Source organism: Apodemus sylvaticus, chromosome X (assembly GCF_947179515.1).
Source record: "Apodemus sylvaticus chromosome X, mApoSyl1.1, whole genome shotgun sequence".
Taxonomy (NCBI): Eukaryota; Metazoa; Chordata; class Mammalia; order Rodentia; family Muridae; genus Apodemus; species Apodemus sylvaticus.
Window position 1 is genome coordinate 129,266,240 of NC_067495.1, and position 18,578 is coordinate 129,284,817.

At 45.0% G+C, this 18,578-nt stretch overlaps 3 protein-coding genes across 3 annotated transcripts; all 3 read right to left on the minus strand.

Annotated features, from left to right (window-relative positions):
• Window positions 1–893: 893 nt before the first annotated feature.
• On the minus strand, window positions 894–6,581 carry LOC127675647 (immunoglobulin superfamily member 1). The gene is made up of 11 exons (XM_052171694.1): window positions 6,515–6,581; window positions 6,387–6,419; window positions 5,704–5,994; window positions 5,199–5,477; window positions 4,322–4,609; window positions 3,286–3,573; window positions 2,816–3,103; window positions 2,331–2,618; window positions 1,919–2,197; window positions 1,404–1,527; window positions 894–1,238 (listed from the first exon to the last, which is right to left on the minus strand). The coding sequence occupies exons 1-11, from the start codon at window positions 6,546–6,548 to the stop codon at window positions 1,103–1,105; spliced, it is 2,328 nt and encodes a 775-aa protein (XP_052027654.1). The 5' UTR covers window positions 6,549–6,581; the 3' UTR covers window positions 894–1,102.
• Window positions 6,582–8,460: 1,879 nt separating this feature from the next.
• LOC127674677 (immunoglobulin superfamily member 1-like) lies at window positions 8,461–9,881 on the minus strand. The gene is made up of 3 exons (XM_052170334.1): window positions 9,638–9,881; window positions 8,880–9,158; window positions 8,461–8,585 (listed from the first exon to the last, which is right to left on the minus strand). The coding sequence occupies exons 1-3, from the start codon at window positions 9,879–9,881 to the stop codon at window positions 8,461–8,463; spliced, it is 648 nt and encodes a 215-aa protein (XP_052026294.1).
• A 1,449-nt stretch (window positions 9,882–11,330) lies between these two features.
• Window positions 11,331–16,226, minus strand: LOC127675648 (immunoglobulin superfamily member 1-like). The gene is made up of 5 exons (XM_052171695.1): window positions 16,164–16,226; window positions 13,636–13,755; window positions 13,468–13,494; window positions 12,822–13,103; window positions 11,331–12,548 (listed from the first exon to the last, which is right to left on the minus strand). Exons 2-5 carry the CDS (start codon window positions 13,673–13,675, stop codon window positions 12,199–12,201), a joined length of 699 nt encoding a protein of 232 aa, XP_052027655.1. The 5' UTR covers window positions 13,676–13,755; window positions 16,164–16,226; the 3' UTR covers window positions 11,331–12,198.
• Window positions 16,227–18,578: the final 2,352 nt, after the last annotated feature.

Below are 18,578 nucleotides of genomic sequence, written 5' to 3' on the forward strand. Positions count from 1 at the left end.
AACAGTATTTGCTATTTCACAGTACTGGGAGGAAAGGAACTTTTGGGTTTCTTCAGGGTTGTTTTCATGTGTGAAGGACTCATAACCTTCTGTAGGACCCGCAGTTCAATTCTTCTGAGGTCTTAAACAAGGTTCAAGGAAGTAGGTGCCCCCTCCCCCATCAAACATGTCTAGTGTATGCTAAATTCCCATCCAAGAAGGAAAGTAGATGTTGATGCAGGATAAAGGATCAAACACTAAAAGTAAGAGACCGTTCCGATCTGAGTCCGATCAAAGATCACACCTGATAACTACTTGATTACATCCAGAGATTCTACTACTAGAGACCAGATCTTTGGAGAGACTGAACTTTTATTACAGGGAGTGAAATATCCTTTTGTATTAATTATTTATAATTACTATTGAATTAATTAATACCCTATGGTTGCTGATAAGTGTCACAAGACATATTTGGCCAGTTTCAAAGTTCTATAGAGGGTTAGACCTGCTGTTTGAAAGCTTATGGACCTAAAAGTAACAGAGTGAAAAAAAAAATAGTGTGACTTCAATGTTTGTCCTCCTCGTGTTTAACTTGAACAGAACACTGTCATTCAGGGATAGGATGAAGGGGCAGAAGAACATCATGTTCACTGCCCATTACTTAAACTAAGAGGCAAAGTGCTATTTGGGAACCCTCCTGCTCTCCTCCTCCCAATCCTTGATCTGCTTTCTCTATTAGTAGCAGCCCCATTTCCTCTTATCATTTCTGCTATTGTAAGTGCAAAACAGAACAAACAAGCAAAAAACAAACAAGCATACAAACAAAAAAGACCACGACCATGGTTTGGTTTGCAGTTAAATAGTGAATATTCTCTTTATTCAGAAGAATACATTTTTAACAGAATTACATGCACTAGTAAATCAGTACAGTGAGGAGTTATAGGGGTAAAGGAAAGAGCTTGACCTGGTAGAGCTTGCCACTCCCAGAATTCTCTTGACCCAAGTCAGGTGGTTAAAGGTCAAGAAGCAGTAAATGCTGCTGAATTCTAGGATAAACAAGTGGGATTTTCAGGTCTCTGCAGGTAAAAGACAGAGAGGAGAGCTCTTATAAAGGAGAGGATAATTATATCGGGACTGTCAGTTCCACTGAGACTTCCTGGGAGGCAGATGAAGGAGAATTGGTGGTAGTGCCTGGTTCTGCTTCTTGGTTACACTCTTCAAGGACTACGGTCTGATCTCTTCCATCTGTCTCAGAACCCCTGTATAAAGACAAAGATACAAAACTAATACGGGGGTGGGGTGGGGGGGGGCAGTTCTGAAAACAAATTGTTGGGCAGGGCTCAGATGCCAGAAAAGTAACTGGGTCATGGATTTTCCAGCAGCACTCCATTTCTGGAACTGAGCTTAGCTGAGTGAGTATTTACCTAGTCCGAAGCCGAGGCCATTTCTTCCACTCTATGGCTAGCACTATCCCCAAGGCTACCACCACCACCACAATCAGGGTACTTCGGACAATGTTACCCACAGTGCACTCTTGAGCAACAGGCCCTGTGGTATATATAAAAAAAAAATCAGAATTGTAGCTTAGCATCTCAGTGTTCCTTTCAATATTAGGTTGTCCTCTTGCTCTTGCCTCCCCAGAGCCACATGCAAGCCATGCATTGAACTGGGGAAGAAATGTCCAGTCAGGGTGCACGGAGACCAGGCTGAGTCACTTAGACCTCTTTCTGTGAGCCAGGGAGGCCTTAGATGAATCTATTCAGTGTCTCTAAGTGAACACAAAGTCTGATCCTCTCATCTTTATAAAAGTTAGGATATACTTGAGGGCTCCAACTCCACACCCTTCCTGTCTCCTATTTAGGTTTATCTCTGTGGGGACTGTTCTTGAGATCCTAGGAGCATAACAAGAGGAACTTTCATGGAAGCATTATCCACTGACCTGCTGCTCCAACCAGCTCCAGGGCATCGCTTGGCTCTGACCAGATGTCAGGGTAGGCCTGCAGCCGGTAGCTGCAACTGTAGTTTCCAATGCCTTTCCCTTCCACATTGTCAATGACAAAATCTCCATCCTCCGAAAACTGTTGGGGGGCCTCTTCTCCATCATGTTCTAACACAAATTCAACTCCTGGCAGGGGTCCTCGGCACTGAAGGGTGATGTCCTTGCCTAGTTTGAACACAGTGCTGGGCCAGGCTGACAGAGATGGTTTAGGGGGCTTATCTGTAACCAAACCAAGAATACACACTTAAAAGAAGTGCCCTGGAAGCCCACCATTTTTTTTTGTACTATTTGTAACCTCTAAAAGGCTTAAAAACCACAGAATCTAAGGCTTCCCTGGGTTTCAGAACCTTACCGGTCACCCAGATCTCTAGAGAGTTGCTGTGATTTGAAGCGGCAAGGGGAGCAGAATCCAGATAATAAACACAGCTGTAAACACCAGAATCTTGATCCCTCACCACTGGCATCCAGAAGTCAGCTCTGTACCCACTTGGCCTCTGTAGTTCTAAGGGCTGCCGTGTCCCCTCCTTCAACAGGACAAATGTCGAATCTGGCAGTTCTCCTTGACATTGAAGAGTCATGTTTTCTCCAGGGGCTACCATGGGCCCAGGCTGGACTAAGAGGCTGGGCTTAGGGAGTAAACCTACAAGAAATTAACTATTGGTCAGAGGTCAGCTATTTTAGAGTTTATTTCTCTATGAGATCCCCTAGTATCTCATTGTTAAAGAGGTGAGGCTACTTTTGCCTCTGTATGAGTTCTTAAAAAAAACATCTTCCACAAAACAGTCAATCTGCTCCTTTCTACACTACAACACCCATTCCATAGTTTCATCCCCTTACCAGTGACTATGAGTTCCAGAGTGTTGCTAGGCTGTATCTTGATAGGGCTCATCCAGTCAGGGTGGTAACAGCAGCTATAACGGCCTATGCTAGCACCAGATATATTGATGATAGGGAATGCTCCTTCATGGCTAGTGGACCCCCAAAGCTGCATCGAAGTGGCTTCTCCTTCTTTGTGCAAAATGTACCCAACTCCACGGACTGGTCCTTGGCACCAAAGAGTAACATTCTGCCCCATGGTTACCACAGAACTAGGCTCAGCAGACAACCATGGTCTGGGGAATGTATCTAGACAGAGAACAGCAATGAGTAAGAAAGATATGAGTATACAACCTTGTTAGCTGTCCTCCATGATAATTGCTTTGCTTTGAATCCCCTTCATAATTTGGCCTACAGTTCTAGGAAACATTAACCCCCATAGTGCCTGTGCAATTGATTCTATCCCAGCCCCAGATTTTGCCTGTTCTTACCAGTCACCCAGATCATAAGGGGAGCACTAAGGGATGAGCCCCTGTTTGACATGGTTGTCTCATAGTAGACACAGCTGTAATTCCCAAAGTCCTCCGCTCCAACAGTGTAGAGGAGAAAGTCAACTGAGGTCCCCGAGGCACTCTGGAACTGTAAGGGGGCATGAGTACCCTCCTGTAAGAGGGCAAACCTCATGCCCTGGAAAATTCCTTGGCAGCGCAGGGTCACATTCTTCCCAGGAAGTACCACAGGGCCTGGCTGTGCCAGGAGTGTGGGTTTGGGGTAGAATTCTAAAATGAAGAAGATCATAATATAAGAGAAGTCTGCTCCCCACACTTTGCAAATAGCTTTTATAATGTTGTTATAGGAGATGATATATGTTTATTGTAGAAAATTAGAAAATGCAATAAAAAACTAATGAAGAAAACATAATTTTACCAACTCAAATATAACAATTCCTCACCTACTTTTCCTCTTTTAACACACGACTATGTCCTTAGAGCTGAGGCTATTTATGTAATTGAGACCCCAGTACATGAAGGGATGTAGAGTCTGATATGTTTATATTGTAAACCCTTTCCTGTGACATTAAACACCCTTTGATATGATCATTTGTAAAGGCTGAATAACATGTACCTGACATTTCAAGGTTTTCTCCTATTCTCTGAGGGCCGTCCAACTACCAGTCCCTGACAGTCCAGGAAAAGGCTGATATTCAACCCAAAACTCAAGGCCAAGCTTAAACAGATTATCTCAGAAAGCAGGCAATTTGAGCTTGGTTTAGGGATTGAACAGCCCTATCTCCCTCACTTCTTTCTTCAGAAGTGAATTATTGTCCCCCCCCTTCTTTGTTGTTTCTTCTTATGATAATGACATGAGCAGCTGTCGTACATGGACAGTTTGTTATCATATGCCAAGCACTGTCCCAAGAATGTTCTCAGTAGCCTTTAGAGAACATATTTCTTCCCCTCCCACCAGCAGTCTTTCCGCTCACTGGGGTCAATACTCCCCCTCCCAAGAAGACCTCCCCTCCCTAACCTGTCACAATGAGCTCCACAGGGTCACTGGGCTCAGACCAGATGGAAAAGTCATAATAACGGCAGCTATAGTTTCCTCCATCACCAATGCCCACTGAAATGATCAGAAAGTGGGCTGTACTAGCTCCTGGGTTTCCCCAGGCTGGGTCACTGGATGCAATTTCATTGCCATCCTTATAAAGAATAAAGCTTATGTGTTTACGGGAGGTGGAACAATTGAAAGTCACTCGGGAACCAGGAGTGACCACAGGGCTAGTCCATGTCTTGAAGAAAGGTTTAGGGTACGTTTCTAGAAGAGAAAAACAAAATGTTACAAAATCAAATAAAAAAAAAAACAAAAAACAGAAAGCAAATCAACAAATGTTGGTTTTAGGAAGCAGTCCCTAACATGCATTTCATTCAGACATATATGCTTGATGTTTTGATGGTTTATTTGTTTGGTTTTATAGGGATCCCTCACCCCTGTCCCCCATTGCCGCCAGAGAAATTCTGTCACTGGAACAGGCAAAGGAGTATATTAAAAGTGCAAACTTTCCTCGGGACTCTTAGTTCCGAGTCTTGGTTTGCCTATCTGGATAAGAGAAGGAAATAGTAGCTGCTTCACCTCACTTCAAGATTTCCTCTATAGTTAAACGAGATAATTGATGGGAAAATAATCAGAAAAGTTAAATCACCCTCTACAAACCCAAGCTATTAATAACAATTATGGCTATTAATATCATGCAGCCAGAGGCCCTGGCACTCCCAGTGCCACGCCTGCCTGGCTCTAAGATTGGACACAGGCTCCTAGTACTAGCAGCAAAGTTTGTGGTAGAGATAGGAGTGTCTATCACGCACCTTCCTGCCCCTCCTCCCCCACACACCCTATTGAGCTCTACCTTTTATGACAAGCTCCAGGGGCTCACTGGGCTCAGACCACTTGAAGGGCTGCATTTCAGTGTGTGTACGGCAGCTGTAATTGCCCTCCTCTTTATCCTCCATTCTTTGAATTGTAAAGAAGGCTTCTCTCCCAACAGCACCAAGTTGCTGGACAGGTTCTTGCTTTCCCATCTTATAGAGAGCAAACCCCAAACCTTCCAACCATCCTTTACAGCGGATCTGCAGTTCCCGGCCCCGGATTGGAAGGGAAGCCGAAATGACAGGTTTGGGAAGGATGTCTAGAAAATAAAATGGGATGGCTAGCTGGTGGGACACTGTTTGGTAGTGCCCAGGATGGGACGCTCACTTACTTTCTTTGCAAACAAATGAAATGTATCCCTGAGTTCCTCAGTCTGTCTCCTGTTACTCTTTTCCTCACCCCTCCCCCACCCTCTACGGCCAGCAGTACAGGAGTTCCATGGGGCACTGGGGATCACTCTGGGAGGATCCTCTGCTTTCTCTTACCTGTCCCGACTAGTTCAAGTGCTTCACTAGGCTCCGACACAGCCATCTCCTCCCATGAATGGCAATGGTAACTCCCGGTGTGGCTGTTGGTCAGAGAACCAAGGGGGAAGGCAGCCCGGACCTGCTCTGAGGCCGGGCGAGTTGCAATCCACCCCGTCCCGTCCTTCAGTAACACAAACTCCTTAGTTGAGGCAGAAGGGCTTCTGCACCAGAGGGTTAAGTTCTTCCACGGGGCCAGAGGGAAGTTCGTCTCTGCCCACAGTTCAGGCTTAGGAGTTGGCATGATTATTTCTAGAAACAGCAGAGTTAATACAGCCATCCAATTGGTATTCCCCCTCCCTCCTTTCCTTTCTCTTGAAGCCCCTACCCAGATCATACGCCCACCCGCTCCCCTTCAATCAGAAGCCTTTTTTTTTCCTATCTTGCTTCTTTCTCCAGGTGCTGGGGAAAGAGAGAGCTGCTGTCTTAGCTGAGCCTCACAAAAGTGCAGGAGCCTGAAGGCAATTTTTACAGGCAGAAAGGCAAAGTTGGAGGTTGAATGTTGCCAGAAGCTTTAACAAGTGCCCCTTCCTGGCTGTCCTCCCCTCCCAACCAGTCACTCCCTGGGCACTGACACTGACACTCTGTAGTTATTTCGGATCTCCAGAGAGGAATGTCCCAGTCTGGGGCAGGAAAAAACTCACCAATCTCCTCTGTCAATGCCCCATGGCACAGCCCTGCAAAAGAAACCCTTGTCAGGTTCTGCTCTGTCCTCACCAAGACTGCCCCCCAGCCTGCTGCCCAGACCCCTGTTCCACCGCTTTGTACTCACCACAGCAAAGCAGAACCATGAGGATAAAGAGCATGGCGACCCCTTGAGCTGTTCCCAACAACCAGGCTTCTCTAGGGACACCAGAAAAAAAAAAGATGAGAGGAGTTGCTGGGGTTAGGGGGAGGGCGGAGAGAAGGGGCGGCAATTTATGTCATTGGCTTATTCACTACCCAATAGGGATTGGGTATGACCAGGATAATGGGGCATAATCTTTTCTGACACTGATGACATTTCTTCTTCAGGCCCTAACTGCCTACAACCCCCTTGCACTTCCATGACCTCCATGACCCTCATCTCCGCCCCTCCCCCAGTGTGTATCATATGTCTGCCTCCCATGGCCCCTGAGGAGGTTGCTGCTGGCAAATGAGATGTCAGGTAGGAAAGTACTTTTGTATCTCCAGTTCTCGGAACCCCCCGGAGCTCCGCAGCTCTGGGTGGTTGAGTGTGGGGGTGGAAAGAGCAACCTTGAGTGTTTCTCAGTCATCAAGTTTAAGTTTGGAAGCAGTTGTTCCTAAGGCAGTATTGGTCTTCAGACTGACCTGCCTCACCTGCCTTTGTTATGGAAGGGTTGCCTAGGCAGCCTTGATGAATTACCAGAAGATGGCCTGTCAGTCCTGATCGAGCTTGTCAGAGAGTGGGATTTCTTTCTCCACCACATAGATTGTGACTACAAATGTGTCTCACTGTTGCCGGGCTCTGCTTCCTGCACAATTAGGAGGTATAGAGCCGAAATTTCACTGACAATTTTGTTTTCCTTAGGAAATAGTGACTGTCCTCGGCCTTTTTCTGGTCAGGAAAACAACTTTTCAAGCTGCCGTCTATGAAATTTAGATTCTGATCCTATTCTTTGATGCAATGACCTTGGAGTAGGATAATCCCACTAGGAACTTAGCCTAAAGCATATGAAATTTAGGACAGATCTATAGGTCGTAAAAATTGACCTCCCTGAACACAGAAAACTTCAAGGGTGTTCTCTCTCTCTCTCTCTCTCTCTCTCTCTCTCTCTCTCTCTCTCTCCTTTCTCTCTTTCTTAGAAACCACAAGTGGCTCTATCACACTATCCCTCAGATCCCAGCAGAAAACAGACACACAGAGTCATCCATTGTGTATTAACTTTCCCAGGCACACAAAGGTGTCAGTCAGGTACATCCAGGTGGTAAAACCTCTATGCAATTAAGAACTGTTACTTCTCTTTTCATTGTCATCTGGAATACCCTTAGAAGACCATGGGGATTAGGGAGAGAGATCAATGGTCTAAAGGACACTGGAGAATCTAAAGAAACAGCAGTAGGATCTTGTAGGCTGTATTTTCTGGCCAGAGGCAACAATCTGACCCTATGGTTCCATTTATTGTCTTATCAAATGCCTATCCAGCTTAAAACTCTACCCTAAGGGTGCTCTGCATGGACAATAGAAATCAAGAGTAACAGAAAAACTTGTTTGTAAGGAACCTAGAATGGACTAAAATATTATCTCTATCCCTTGAATGTGAGGGGTAATGTTGGGAAGAAAAGGATGGTAATTAGATAAAAAGCTGTAAGAAGCCAACAGCATAGTTTCTAATAAGCAAGCATATTCACACCATATCAAAAGGGAAGACAGCTATAATGTCTTATGGACAGAGCTGTTTAAGAGGAGATTTGGGCACTGTAGGAGGTGTAGAGAGATCAGGGAACATGCTTCTGATGATTCTTGTAACCCCAAGTAGGATCTGTAACCCCAAGTAGAAACTATCCCTGACTTCACTGGGCTTGGGGAATGACCCTTCTGTGAGGTGAAAGAGAAACAGGTGGAATGAGAATGCCTTGAAGTGTAAGTCTAGATGCTGAGGAGAAACCTAAGAATGTGTCCCCAGGCTTACTGCAACTGGGGACTGGCCCATTCTGGAGACTAGGAGAGCACATATAGTCAGCTAGCTTGGGCAACAACAGACTGAGCAAAAGCAATTACCTGAGTCTCAGTCTCCGGCACTTCCACCGTATCCACACCACTAGCAACAGCAAGGAAACAAGCTGCATGGTTAAGGACACCCTGAGAGCGTCATTCAGAATGGAATTCCAGGTGAGGAAGCCTGTGACCAGAGGAGACCAGAAGCAGAAACCTTGATGGGATGAGGTCATACAGATAACGTCATGGTGGGGGAGGGGATCTGATCACAGAGAAGGCGTCTGTTTAGAAGCCTGAGACAGATGTGTCCTTCCTGCTCATGGAGAATAGGAAGGAATCTTCAGAATATTCTGATCACTCCTTTGAGCACACCCAAGGAAAGTGTGGTAGATGCCTGCTTGCCAAGCCCTCACTCCCCTTCCCATATGTTTCTGGACACTGCTTTGGAATCCCAGGATATGAGAAGTTATCTTCTCACCTGCTGGCCTCTTCAACTTCAGATGCTCACTTCGATGTGACCAGATGTTAGGGTGTGCCTCAATACGATAGCTGCAACTGTAGGTTCCTGTGCCTTGCCCTTCAATGTTAGTGACGAGGAAGTCTCCATCTACTGAGAATTTTTGGAATGTTGTTCTTTCTTCCCATTCCAAAGAAAATTCAAGTACTGGATGAGACACTCGGCACTGAAGGGTGATGGTCTTTCCTACTTTGAACACGGAACTGGGCCAAGCTGAAAGGGAGGGTTTAGGGAGCTTATCTGAAACCAACCCAGAGACCACAGTTAAAAGTGACACTAAGTCAGTGCCCTCTCCCCTGGCAAATGTTTCACAGCTCTCCATTTGGGATTCTCTTCACTTACATTCGATTAATGACTTCAAACTTTGTACATTTAGAGTTCTTTTCCCCTCTCCATGGTTCTCTAAAGACTACTGGTTCTTTATTTCAATCAGGAAGACCTCATACCTGTAAACATTCCCTGGCTTAAAGGAAATTAATTTTAATTTGTTTTCATGACTCACAGTGGTGCTGTATCATGCTGAGAGGCAAGGTTTAAGGTTAATCTCAGGAGAGAAGTTTCCTGAAGGACAGAAAGGCCTACACCACACTCCTAGGGTTTTCTCTTTGGCTCATACCTCTAGGAAAGTGCATGAGCCACTAACCCCCTCCTTAGAGTACTGTAATAATAATAAAAGCAAATGGGTGACAGTAAAATTAAAGCCAGTTAGGATCACTTGCCTACAACCATCAGCTCCACAGTGTTGTACGTTGCCATCTTAATGGATGTCTTCCAGGTAAGATAATAGTGGCAGCTATAGATGCCAGCATCCCTGTAGGTCACATTCTTTAGGAGGAATGAACTGTTGCCAGTATTGCTGGAGGCATCCAGAAACTGAAGGGGCTTTTCTTCTCCCTTTTTATAGAGTGCAAGACCTACTCCATCCATCAGTCCTCCACACCTCAGGCTCACGTTTTGACCCATTTGAATCACAGGACTGGGCTGAACAAGTAGCCAGGTCTTGGGGAACGTGTCTAGGATGAGACCCAAAATACAAACAACCAATGGTGAAACTCTCCAGGCCTCCTAATACTTAGGGTGATTTCCTTCCTCTGTCTTCCCGTTTGTACTTGGCAAATCCCTCAGTATGGTGCACAAATTCGGTTCCTGACCCCCACCACTAGCCCTGGGGCTGGGTGACTAAGTACAAGAGGAGAGAGGGAGTCAGAGGAAGCTTTCTAACCTGTTCTATAGCATACCCATATCTTACCAGTCACCCGGATTTTCAGGATATCACTAAGCAGTGAGCCCCTGTATGACCCATCATAGTAAAAACAGAGGTAGTGCCCTGTATCCTCTATCTTCAGATCCTGGAAGTAGAAATATGCCTCATTTTTTATTGGCTTCTTGTGGTAAAACGATTTCTTCAAGTCTTCCAACCTCATTAAAGCAAACGTCGTTCCATATATTGGCCCTTGACACCTGAGACTCAGGCTTTCTCCTGGTGCCAGGATGGGCCCAGGATGGGCTGTCAGAGTTGGTTTGGGGTAGAGACCTAGAAAGGGAAGAGACCCTTAAGATACAGTTTGGCCAGCTCTTCCCTAATCTATGTTTATTCTCCTAGCTTCTCTGGGCAAAAGCGGTAATTGGGATGTAAGCTTCCTTCTCTTGCCTTAGATTTATGCCTCTTCGTGTATATAATCAAGGGTAAGTTCTCTTATAGCCCTCCCCTCTCATCCAACTCTATTAGCTCCACTGTGAGCTCAGCCAGGTATAGGTGCTTGCCTCAAGGCACTGTCTACATTCATAATTCCCTGTATCTTCTGGTCTCTAAAATGACAAATACAGTTCTTCCCACAGCCAGACAATCTACACATCTAAAAATGACTTTGATTCCATTTGTAGAGCATAACTTTCACTGAAATATTGATGGATGAGAGCATCTGAACACATTAATCTTGCTTTAAGACCCTTCTTCCAACACTTGCAGCATGAGGTTGGAGGAGGTCAAAAGGGAGATTTGGGGTGATAACTCAGTAAGCCAATGCAATCTGGTAATGGGGTCCACCCTCATTTCCATGGATTGTTTTTCTAAGGTGACTGTACCATTAAACTTCAGCTTCATATGACTCTGTGTTATCCCCACTCAGATCCCAGGTACACCAGCTCATCCACTATGGAAGGATCAGCTTGGTCATATACTCATTGGAGCTTTTTGGTATGAAACATGTTGGTCTAGTGGTATTGAGTGTAAATAATATAAAGTCCTTGCAAGCCTAAAATTAATAGAGAAATGGGAAATCCTGGGTGAACATTAATCGTAGACGTGTGTTAGTGGGGAACTATGTTGGAAGGGTATGTGTACAACAAGCATCCACATACATGGGTTAGACAGTCCTCTGTATTTTGATCCTCAAGAAAAAGCTATATTAATAAAATTATTAACTGCCATTTATTGAGAACTTATGTGCCAGGCACTGTACATGTTATTTAGGCAAATCCTCACAACAACCCTGTGAGGTAGGCATTATTCTTATAGCAATGTTTCAGATCATGAAATTGAAACACAGAGTGACATTGTACAATAGACTGGAAGGATACTGTTATGCTGTCTTAGAATGGAGAAAACCAAAGCACAGAGAAGTGACATGACTTGCTTAATATCATACAGTGTCATAGGTGGAACTAGAAATCAGGGGTACTTTCTGTAGTACCACAATTTCCCTAGATCTATTTTGCTTGTGACAGAAACTACATATATGTAGACAATTCTTTCTGGAATCATCCAGGGCATGGGATAGAAGCTGGAATGTGTTTCTCTAGCATTTGGACCTTTGGGGGAGTTGCCTTCTGTGTTTAGAGCTCGGTGATGCCTTTTGCTGTATCTAGTGATATGGGACAAAGTAATCTGCTGCTTTCTTTCTCATTTGTTTTGTTTGTTTCACATCAATGGGCACAGTGATTCAGTCTGTTTCCCACTCCTAAATATAATCATTGCAAATACATTTAAACTTTTAATAAATCAATTTTAAGACTGTACTGGCAATGCCTGGCACATATTAGGTGCTCAATAAATATTGGATGAATGAATGACTGATGATCAACAAGTAAAGGACAGTAAAACTATGATAAGATGAAGTTTCTGAATAGCTGGGTAGGCTCACAAACAAGCCAAAGGATTATCTGCTTTAAAGCATGTATGACTATAATTTGTAGGTCAGGATAATGTCAAATAACTCTACCTCATTGACTTTGCAAGGCCTAAAAACTGGCTGAGGCAAGTAATATGAAAAACTTTTGCTCAACCAGCCATGATCCCTGGGATAACAATTGTCAGATGCCAGCAGCCATGGCCACACCCACCTGCTACCACCAACTTCAGGGGGTTGCTGGGCTCTGACCACAGAGTGGGGAGCATCTGGATATGAGTGCGGCAGATGTAAACCCCTTCATTCTCAGGTGCCAAGTTGTCAATGGAGAAGATGGCCATTGTCCCAGTTGGGACTTGATAATCTACGGGCTCTGTGTATCCCTCTTTAAACAGCATAAATACCAAATCCTGAAGCCATCCATGGCAGAGGATGTTAACATTGCATCCAGGAAGAGGGGGAGTCTCTGCCTGGATCCAGAAGATGGGTTTAGGGAGCTGGCCTGGAAACAAAAAAAGAACTGACATGAGTTAAAGAAAGGGTGGTGCTGCCTAGATAGCAGGAGAGGCGAGATAAGCTTTAGATGAGCCGCCCGGGACTGTGTCCTCTACATTCATTGTCTATTACTGAGTAGGCGCTTATGTGTTATCTGTGACGCACATACATGCATGCATTTGAGGTAAATGAATCACTTCACCAAATCCTTCCCTCAGATGGTGATTTTGCTTGCTACGAGCAGGTGAATATTCTTGAGTTTTTAGCCTTGCCAACTCACCTGGTGCTTCTAGCTCTAGAATTTTACTGGGTTTCGACCAGCCTTTCTCCTTCCAGTAGCAGCATCGATAAAGACCTGTATTGGACTCAGTAAGGGCACCTATGAAGAATGAAACTTGGAAGGTCTTGTAAGGAGGACGAATCCAGGTCATCTGTGTGTTATCCTTCAGAAGCAGGAACTTGCTGGATACCCGAGAGGGGCTTTTGCACCAAAGTGTGATGTTCTCCCAAGGGGCCTGGGGGTAGTTGGACTCTATCCACAGCTCTGGTTGAGACTCCACTGCTGCCATTCCCCAAAATCAGAAAGATATTAGCACTCAGTCCTTTCCATCCCACAAAGTGACCCAAGACACACTTTCAAATTAGCTCTAACCCATCCAGATGCTGACTTCTGCCTTCTTGTGGGAGTGGGAGTGTCTGCTCCTGTGTGGATTTAGGACAGAGGCGCTAGGGTCATATGTTCAAGGAATCCAGCTGAGCAGGGGAGTAGGCTACCTTCTAAAGCAAGATAAAGCTCTGCATATTTCTTGGGAAATCAAATCATAATGAAAGAGGATTTGATTCCCAAGTAGCCCAATCTTTCTTGAGTATCTTAAGGCAATACAGACAGGCCAGTACCGTAGAATCCCTGACAGGAAGACACTTACCCACTGAAGTCATACCCCGATTGAGCCCTGAAAAGAGAATGGTAAGGGAAAGTCTGCTTTTTTACATTGTCCTCCAATCTCAACAAGCTCCTCAGATTCCCCAAGGAGCCTGCTCACAAGAGCCTTTCTAACAGGGTCACTTGCTTCTCATCCCTTCCTTGTACTTACAAATGCAAAGGAGCAAAAGAGTGAAGGTCCGAAGCATCATGGCTTACACTCTGGCCTGTCCAGGCTTATGGGCCCTCTGGTGCAGTCTTGAAGGCTTTGCTTCTTAAAAGGTAGTAGAATCTAAAAGAAGACATTTTCTTGCTCAGGGTCTAGTTCAGCTCTTTCGTGTTGAGGTGTGATCATTGCATTATTATTCACAACCTTCATTCCACGAGCTCCCAGGAACCTAGCTTGTTAATAAAGGCCACTTGTCACTTTTCCCAGTATCTCTACTCAAGATCTCCTGCTATCCAAGATGCTATATTTGTTAAAATGTTTGTCCCTGAGATTTCAAAGGCACAATGTCCTTAAACAAGCCTGAAGAAATACTACTGAGTGGGGGAAGTGGACCACGCCAAGAGTCACCTTTTGAGATCTTTTAATTATCCAAGTGCACAACTGCAGTAGTCACACACGGCATGTGCACACATGCACTCACACACACACACACACACACACACACACATCTGAGTCATCCAATAGCTTAATAAAAAAGGCATTATTACTACGGCGGCCATTTTGTTGCTGGGGCAAATGAAGGTTAGGAAGGATACATAATTTGCTGAAAGTTAAAATATTAAATAAAAATTAAAGTTCATTTTTAACTCTGAGGCTGACATTCAAGTGTCCAGAGGCAGCATCTATCTTTGTACCCTCTTCATCCTCTGTTACCCCTCCTAGTTCTTCACAAAGACTGTTTCTTGTAAGGAGTGCTTATAATGCACCCTTATCCCTTATGTCCAAAGCTTGATACCCTATCTTGAGTATGCGTTAGTTAATCCAGCTGCTTCCACATAGTTAATGAAAGTATAAATAAATGATCCCTCTTAGAAGTTGCCCTTAGCTTCTAAACAGATTTGTTCACTACCTCTGAAGAAAATGGAATTATTTGAATTTGAGGGGACATAGAAAATATAGTTGGTTTCAGAGAGGTTTTTCCATTTTTCCAGAAGTCACTCGCAACCATGAGTAATCCATATACATGAGGTGGGTCTTCTCCCCTTGCACCACAAGGTAACCTTCTGCCTGGGGAAGGTTTATCCTCACAGCACAAACTCGGGAGAATTCTCCTCTGAGGGACCTCTACTCATAGGACAAAATCCCACTTGCCTTCAGCTATTTGGTCTTAGCTCAGTAGAGTGAGGTAGATGTAGCTCCCACGAGAGAAAAAGAGAAGGAGTTTGTTTTTCTAAACTTATGGCAGCCTGGCAGCCTCAAATATGGTCGAATAGTGAACGAAATGGAGAAGTGGAAAGCTTCGTTTTCAAAAATGCCTGGGACTTAGACAACAGGTGGAGACAATCTGAGAAGATTCACAAGAGCTGGGCCCTGTTTTCATTGTGTGTGTGTGTGTGTGTGTGTGTGTGTGTGTGTGCTGAAGGATGCTTAACTTACAGTCTCTGAACTTTTTTGATTTTTAATCTGTTAATGTGTATCTGGTATTGTTGTTTTCGATTATGGAAAACAAGCATACGCGCCAGGCATTCTGTGTACATTTCTTCTAAACAGGTGTATTTTGTCTCATTTTTCAAAGACGGTTATAATTTGGCATACGACCATAAGGAAACTCTTCCCATCCCAATTCCTAGAACCCCTTGTCCCCAATTTCCTAAGTGCCAGGCCAAAGCTTGGATACCACCCTGTTGCTGTTTCCCCTTGGGGCACTGGGCCAGGATCTATTGGGGGAAGCTAGATTCTTTGCCAAGGAGAGTTCAACCTGGGACTGCAACCAGGGAATGCCCTCTGAGGACCCAGCCTGATCCAGCCTTACCACATGGACATCTGGGTCTTGTTTCTTGGTAACTGGAGTGGGGTTAGAAAAGCTGAATTTCACAGCATGGGTGACCACTCCTCAATCATTAAAACAAAGCAAAACAAAACAGAATTGTACCATATCATTTCAGCCAAGATGATGAATCTTATGCTCAGGGAACTTGGGAACAACCCCTGATGTTCAAAATTGGCCACGCCCATTTTGCTCTTTCACCCCACCCCCAACTTAGGCAGTTGAGGCTATTTTTTAACGGTCCCCTAGTACTCTACCCCAAGCACTTTCCCCACCATTAGGCACTTTCCCCACCATTAGGCACTTTCCCCACCATTAGGCAGCACCACCGTGTTTTCGAGAGTGATATGTACAAAATATCTAAAGGCTAGCCCCTTTCATAGCTTTAAGGGCTCCAGCAATCAAAAGGGTTGGGCTCCGCGGGGTGCAGGGTACAAGCATTGATTAGGGTTTGGAGGGAAGACTGCGAAAGGAAAGGGGAGATAGCCACATTGCCCAGAGGCTCATCGAGGCGGGGCTCGGATCCGGGGAAAGGAGGAGAGAGGCAGGAATGAAGGGGGTGGGGGAAAAGACTGGGGAGCAGTTTGATTTACGGCGATTAATCACAGCAGGGGGAGTCTTTCGGGGGTTTTGTTTAGGATTTTTTTGTGGCCAGTAATTAATCTTCAGCCACTGGACTATGCGCTCATTTGTAGGTACTTACGGTAGTAGAAGGCCCGCTCTGAGGTTGGAGATTCTCCAGAGAGCTCCTCCAGCTGCAGCAAACTGCCCGGCATGGGGAGAGCTGTCTAAGGACGGCCTCTCGGCCCTGAGCCCCGCCTCCCTGTCTCCCCCACCCGCCTGCTGTCCCGCCCCAGCCTCCTCCCCTCCCTCGCTGGGCTCCTGAACCCACCTACACCAACTCTGCCTAGCACCTGCAGTCCTCTGACGACCAGGATTGGAACGCCCCTCCCAGCTCCCGCCTCTCTCCCTACTCCCTGCAGAGGTTGCCCGAGCTGGAGTCAGGCCCCTGCCCCCCGCCTGTCGCTCAGAGATTCATTTGGTCACTGTATCCTGGGAGGGAGAGAGGGCCAACTCCCAAGACAGCTGAAGCTGTATGTAGATCCACCTCTCTAGCTCCCCAATGCCTTGAAAGCGACCTCGGGTGTTCCTCTGCTCATTAAATGCCCCCATGCATTCATAAATGTTTCAACACAATATTTGAAATGCCTACTGTATGCACTTTGGCACTGACCCTGGGCCTTTCTAACCTTCAGAGTAACCCTGCAAGATAACAGTTCATTCTCTCAGATTTTACTGTTTGAGGAAACTGACACTTGTGGACAGTCCTTAGTAACTTGGTCAGTCTTCAAAGTCTAGTTAGGGATAAAAGCCCAGGCTTTAAAGACACGAACTTTCAGAATTCAGTTTAGGTTCTACATTCAATAGTTGTGTGACCCCCTAGCAAGAGAGTACAATTCTCTGAGGCCCACTTCCCCTGTATTTTAAATAAGATAGCAGAGCCTACTTCGCAGAGCTTTAGTGGCTACAGTAAATCTCCAAGTACCACAGGCGTGACACACACTAAGTTCTCAACAAATGTAGCCGCTGCTGCTTCCATTCTTGTTAATCTGTAAATCCCTCCTTAACAGCCTTAGGGAAGTATGTTTTTGACGATAGAGAGCAATGTTTTGAAAAATTTGTTGACTACAAAATAGAGCTGGAGCACAGCCAGGGCCTGGCTTGTGTGTGGAGCAGGGAGGCATTCAGGGGGTCTGATCGCAACCTCCAAATTGTTGAAGCAGGGCTTCTCTTGTTTCCATCAGCTTATTCCAGGCCAGCTGACCTTCAAACTTCTAGATGGTTCTACTATCTCTGTCTTCCATCACACTATAGAAGTAGTGGGATTACAAATGTACAACACCCATATAGCTTTTAAACATGGCTTCTGGGGACTGAACTCAAGTAAGGACACTTAAACATACAGAACTTTCTGGTCTGTTTTTTCCCCCACTGAGTCAGCCCTCTGGCCTCATAAAGGTTTTTTTGAAGTGATATTTTTAGGGTGAGGCAGTAACTATAGCTCAATAATAATATGTGATAAGATTAAAGTATGGCAACCAACAGGCTCATGGGACAATAGATTAGACATAGCGGAAGTTTCCTTTATGTGTGTTTTACCTTCATAAAATTCCTCGAAATGCCTAATGAAAATCAATTTCATCAAAAAAGAAACTTTCTGAAAACAAGACACTATGCTTTTAAGGAAGCCATTGGAATATCATAGCTTCATGTAGCAGGTGGTAGGAGTTGCAGGGTTCTGGCCCTCTTAAATCTTACTCAGCATTTCAAACTGTAGATTGTTGTGGCATGACTAGTTAGACAAATTGAAATCTACATTTCTAGGCAAATTACTTAACCTCTCAGTCTCCCTTTTCTCCTTTGAAAAGGGGAAAGAATAATTGAACTTATTACTACACAAGGTTTTGTGTAGGACCGAATAGAAGCTGCCCCTGTCAACAACTACCTGGGAACTAGGACACAACAGTTGCATAAATGCTTGCTAAGTAGTAGCCATTGTTCTGGAGTCTGTGGATACAGTGAGATCTTCAAGCTCTTCAAGACTCTGTAGTCTATCCTGAACTCATGAAAGAGGATGAGGAACCCCAAACAATAGAGGTGGGAGACTTAAATACCCAGGCTGGCCTTGAACTCAGAAATCCACCTGCCTCTGCCTTCCAAGTGCTGGGATTAAAGTCATGTGCCACGAACTTCGTATGGCAGAGAAACACCTTAAAAAATGCTCAACTTCATTAGTCATTAGGGAAATGCAAATCAAAACAATCCTGAGATTTCACCTTACACCAGTCAGAATGGCTAAGATTAAAAACTCAGGAGACAGCAGGTGTTGGAGAGGGTGTGGAGAAAGAGGAACACTCCTCCACTGCTGATGGGGTTGCAAATTGGTACAACCACTCTGGAAATCAGTCTGGCGGTTCCTCCGAAAACTGGGCACCTCACTTCCAGAAGATCCTGCTATACCACTCCTGGGCATATACCCAGAGGATTCCCCACCATGTAATAAGGATACATGTTCTACTATGTTCATAGCAGCCCTATTTATAATTGCCAGAAGCTG

What these genes read in the sequence shown, in the direction of transcription:
- LOC127674677 (XM_052170334.1), bottom strand. Translation starts at nt 9,881, where the DNA reads ATGGGTCAAAACGTGAGCCTGAGGTGTGGAGGACTGATGGATGGAGTA. An exon ending in TGTGGAGCTGATGGTTGTAG is followed by an intron (nt 9,159 to 9,637) that starts GCAAGTGATCCT and finishes GGTTGGTTTCAG; the next exon opens with ATAAGCTCCCTAAACCCTCC. An exon ending in GAAGTTGAAGAGGCCAGCAG is followed by an intron (nt 8,586 to 8,879) that starts GTGAGAAGATAA and finishes CTCTGGTCACAG; the next exon opens with GCTTCCTCACCTGGAATTCC.
- LOC127675648 (XM_052171695.1), bottom strand. Translation starts at nt 13,675, where the DNA reads ATGATGCTTCGGACCTTCACTCTTTTGCTCCTTTGCATTT. An exon ending in TCTTTTGCTCCTTTGCATTT is followed by an intron (nt 13,495 to 13,635) that starts GTAAGTACAAGG and finishes TTCTCTTTTCAG; the next exon opens with GGCTCAATCGGGGTATGACT. An exon ending in TCGGGGTATGACTTCAGTGG is followed by an intron (nt 13,104 to 13,467) that starts GTAAGTGTCTTC and finishes GGGGAATGGCAG; the next exon opens with CAGTGGAGTCTCAACCAGAG.
- LOC127675647 (XM_052171694.1), bottom strand. Translation starts at nt 6,548, where the DNA reads ATGCTCTTTATCCTCATGGTTCTGCTTTGCTGTG. An exon ending in ACTTGAACTAGTCGGGACAG is followed by an intron (nt 5,478 to 5,703) that starts GTAAGAGAAAGC and finishes TTTATTTTCTAG; the next exon opens with ACATCCTTCCCAAACCTGTC. An exon ending in TGGCCTCGGCTTCGGACTAG is followed by an intron (nt 1,239 to 1,403) that starts GTAAATACTCAC and finishes GTCTTTATACAG; the next exon opens with GGGTTCTGAGACAGATGGAA.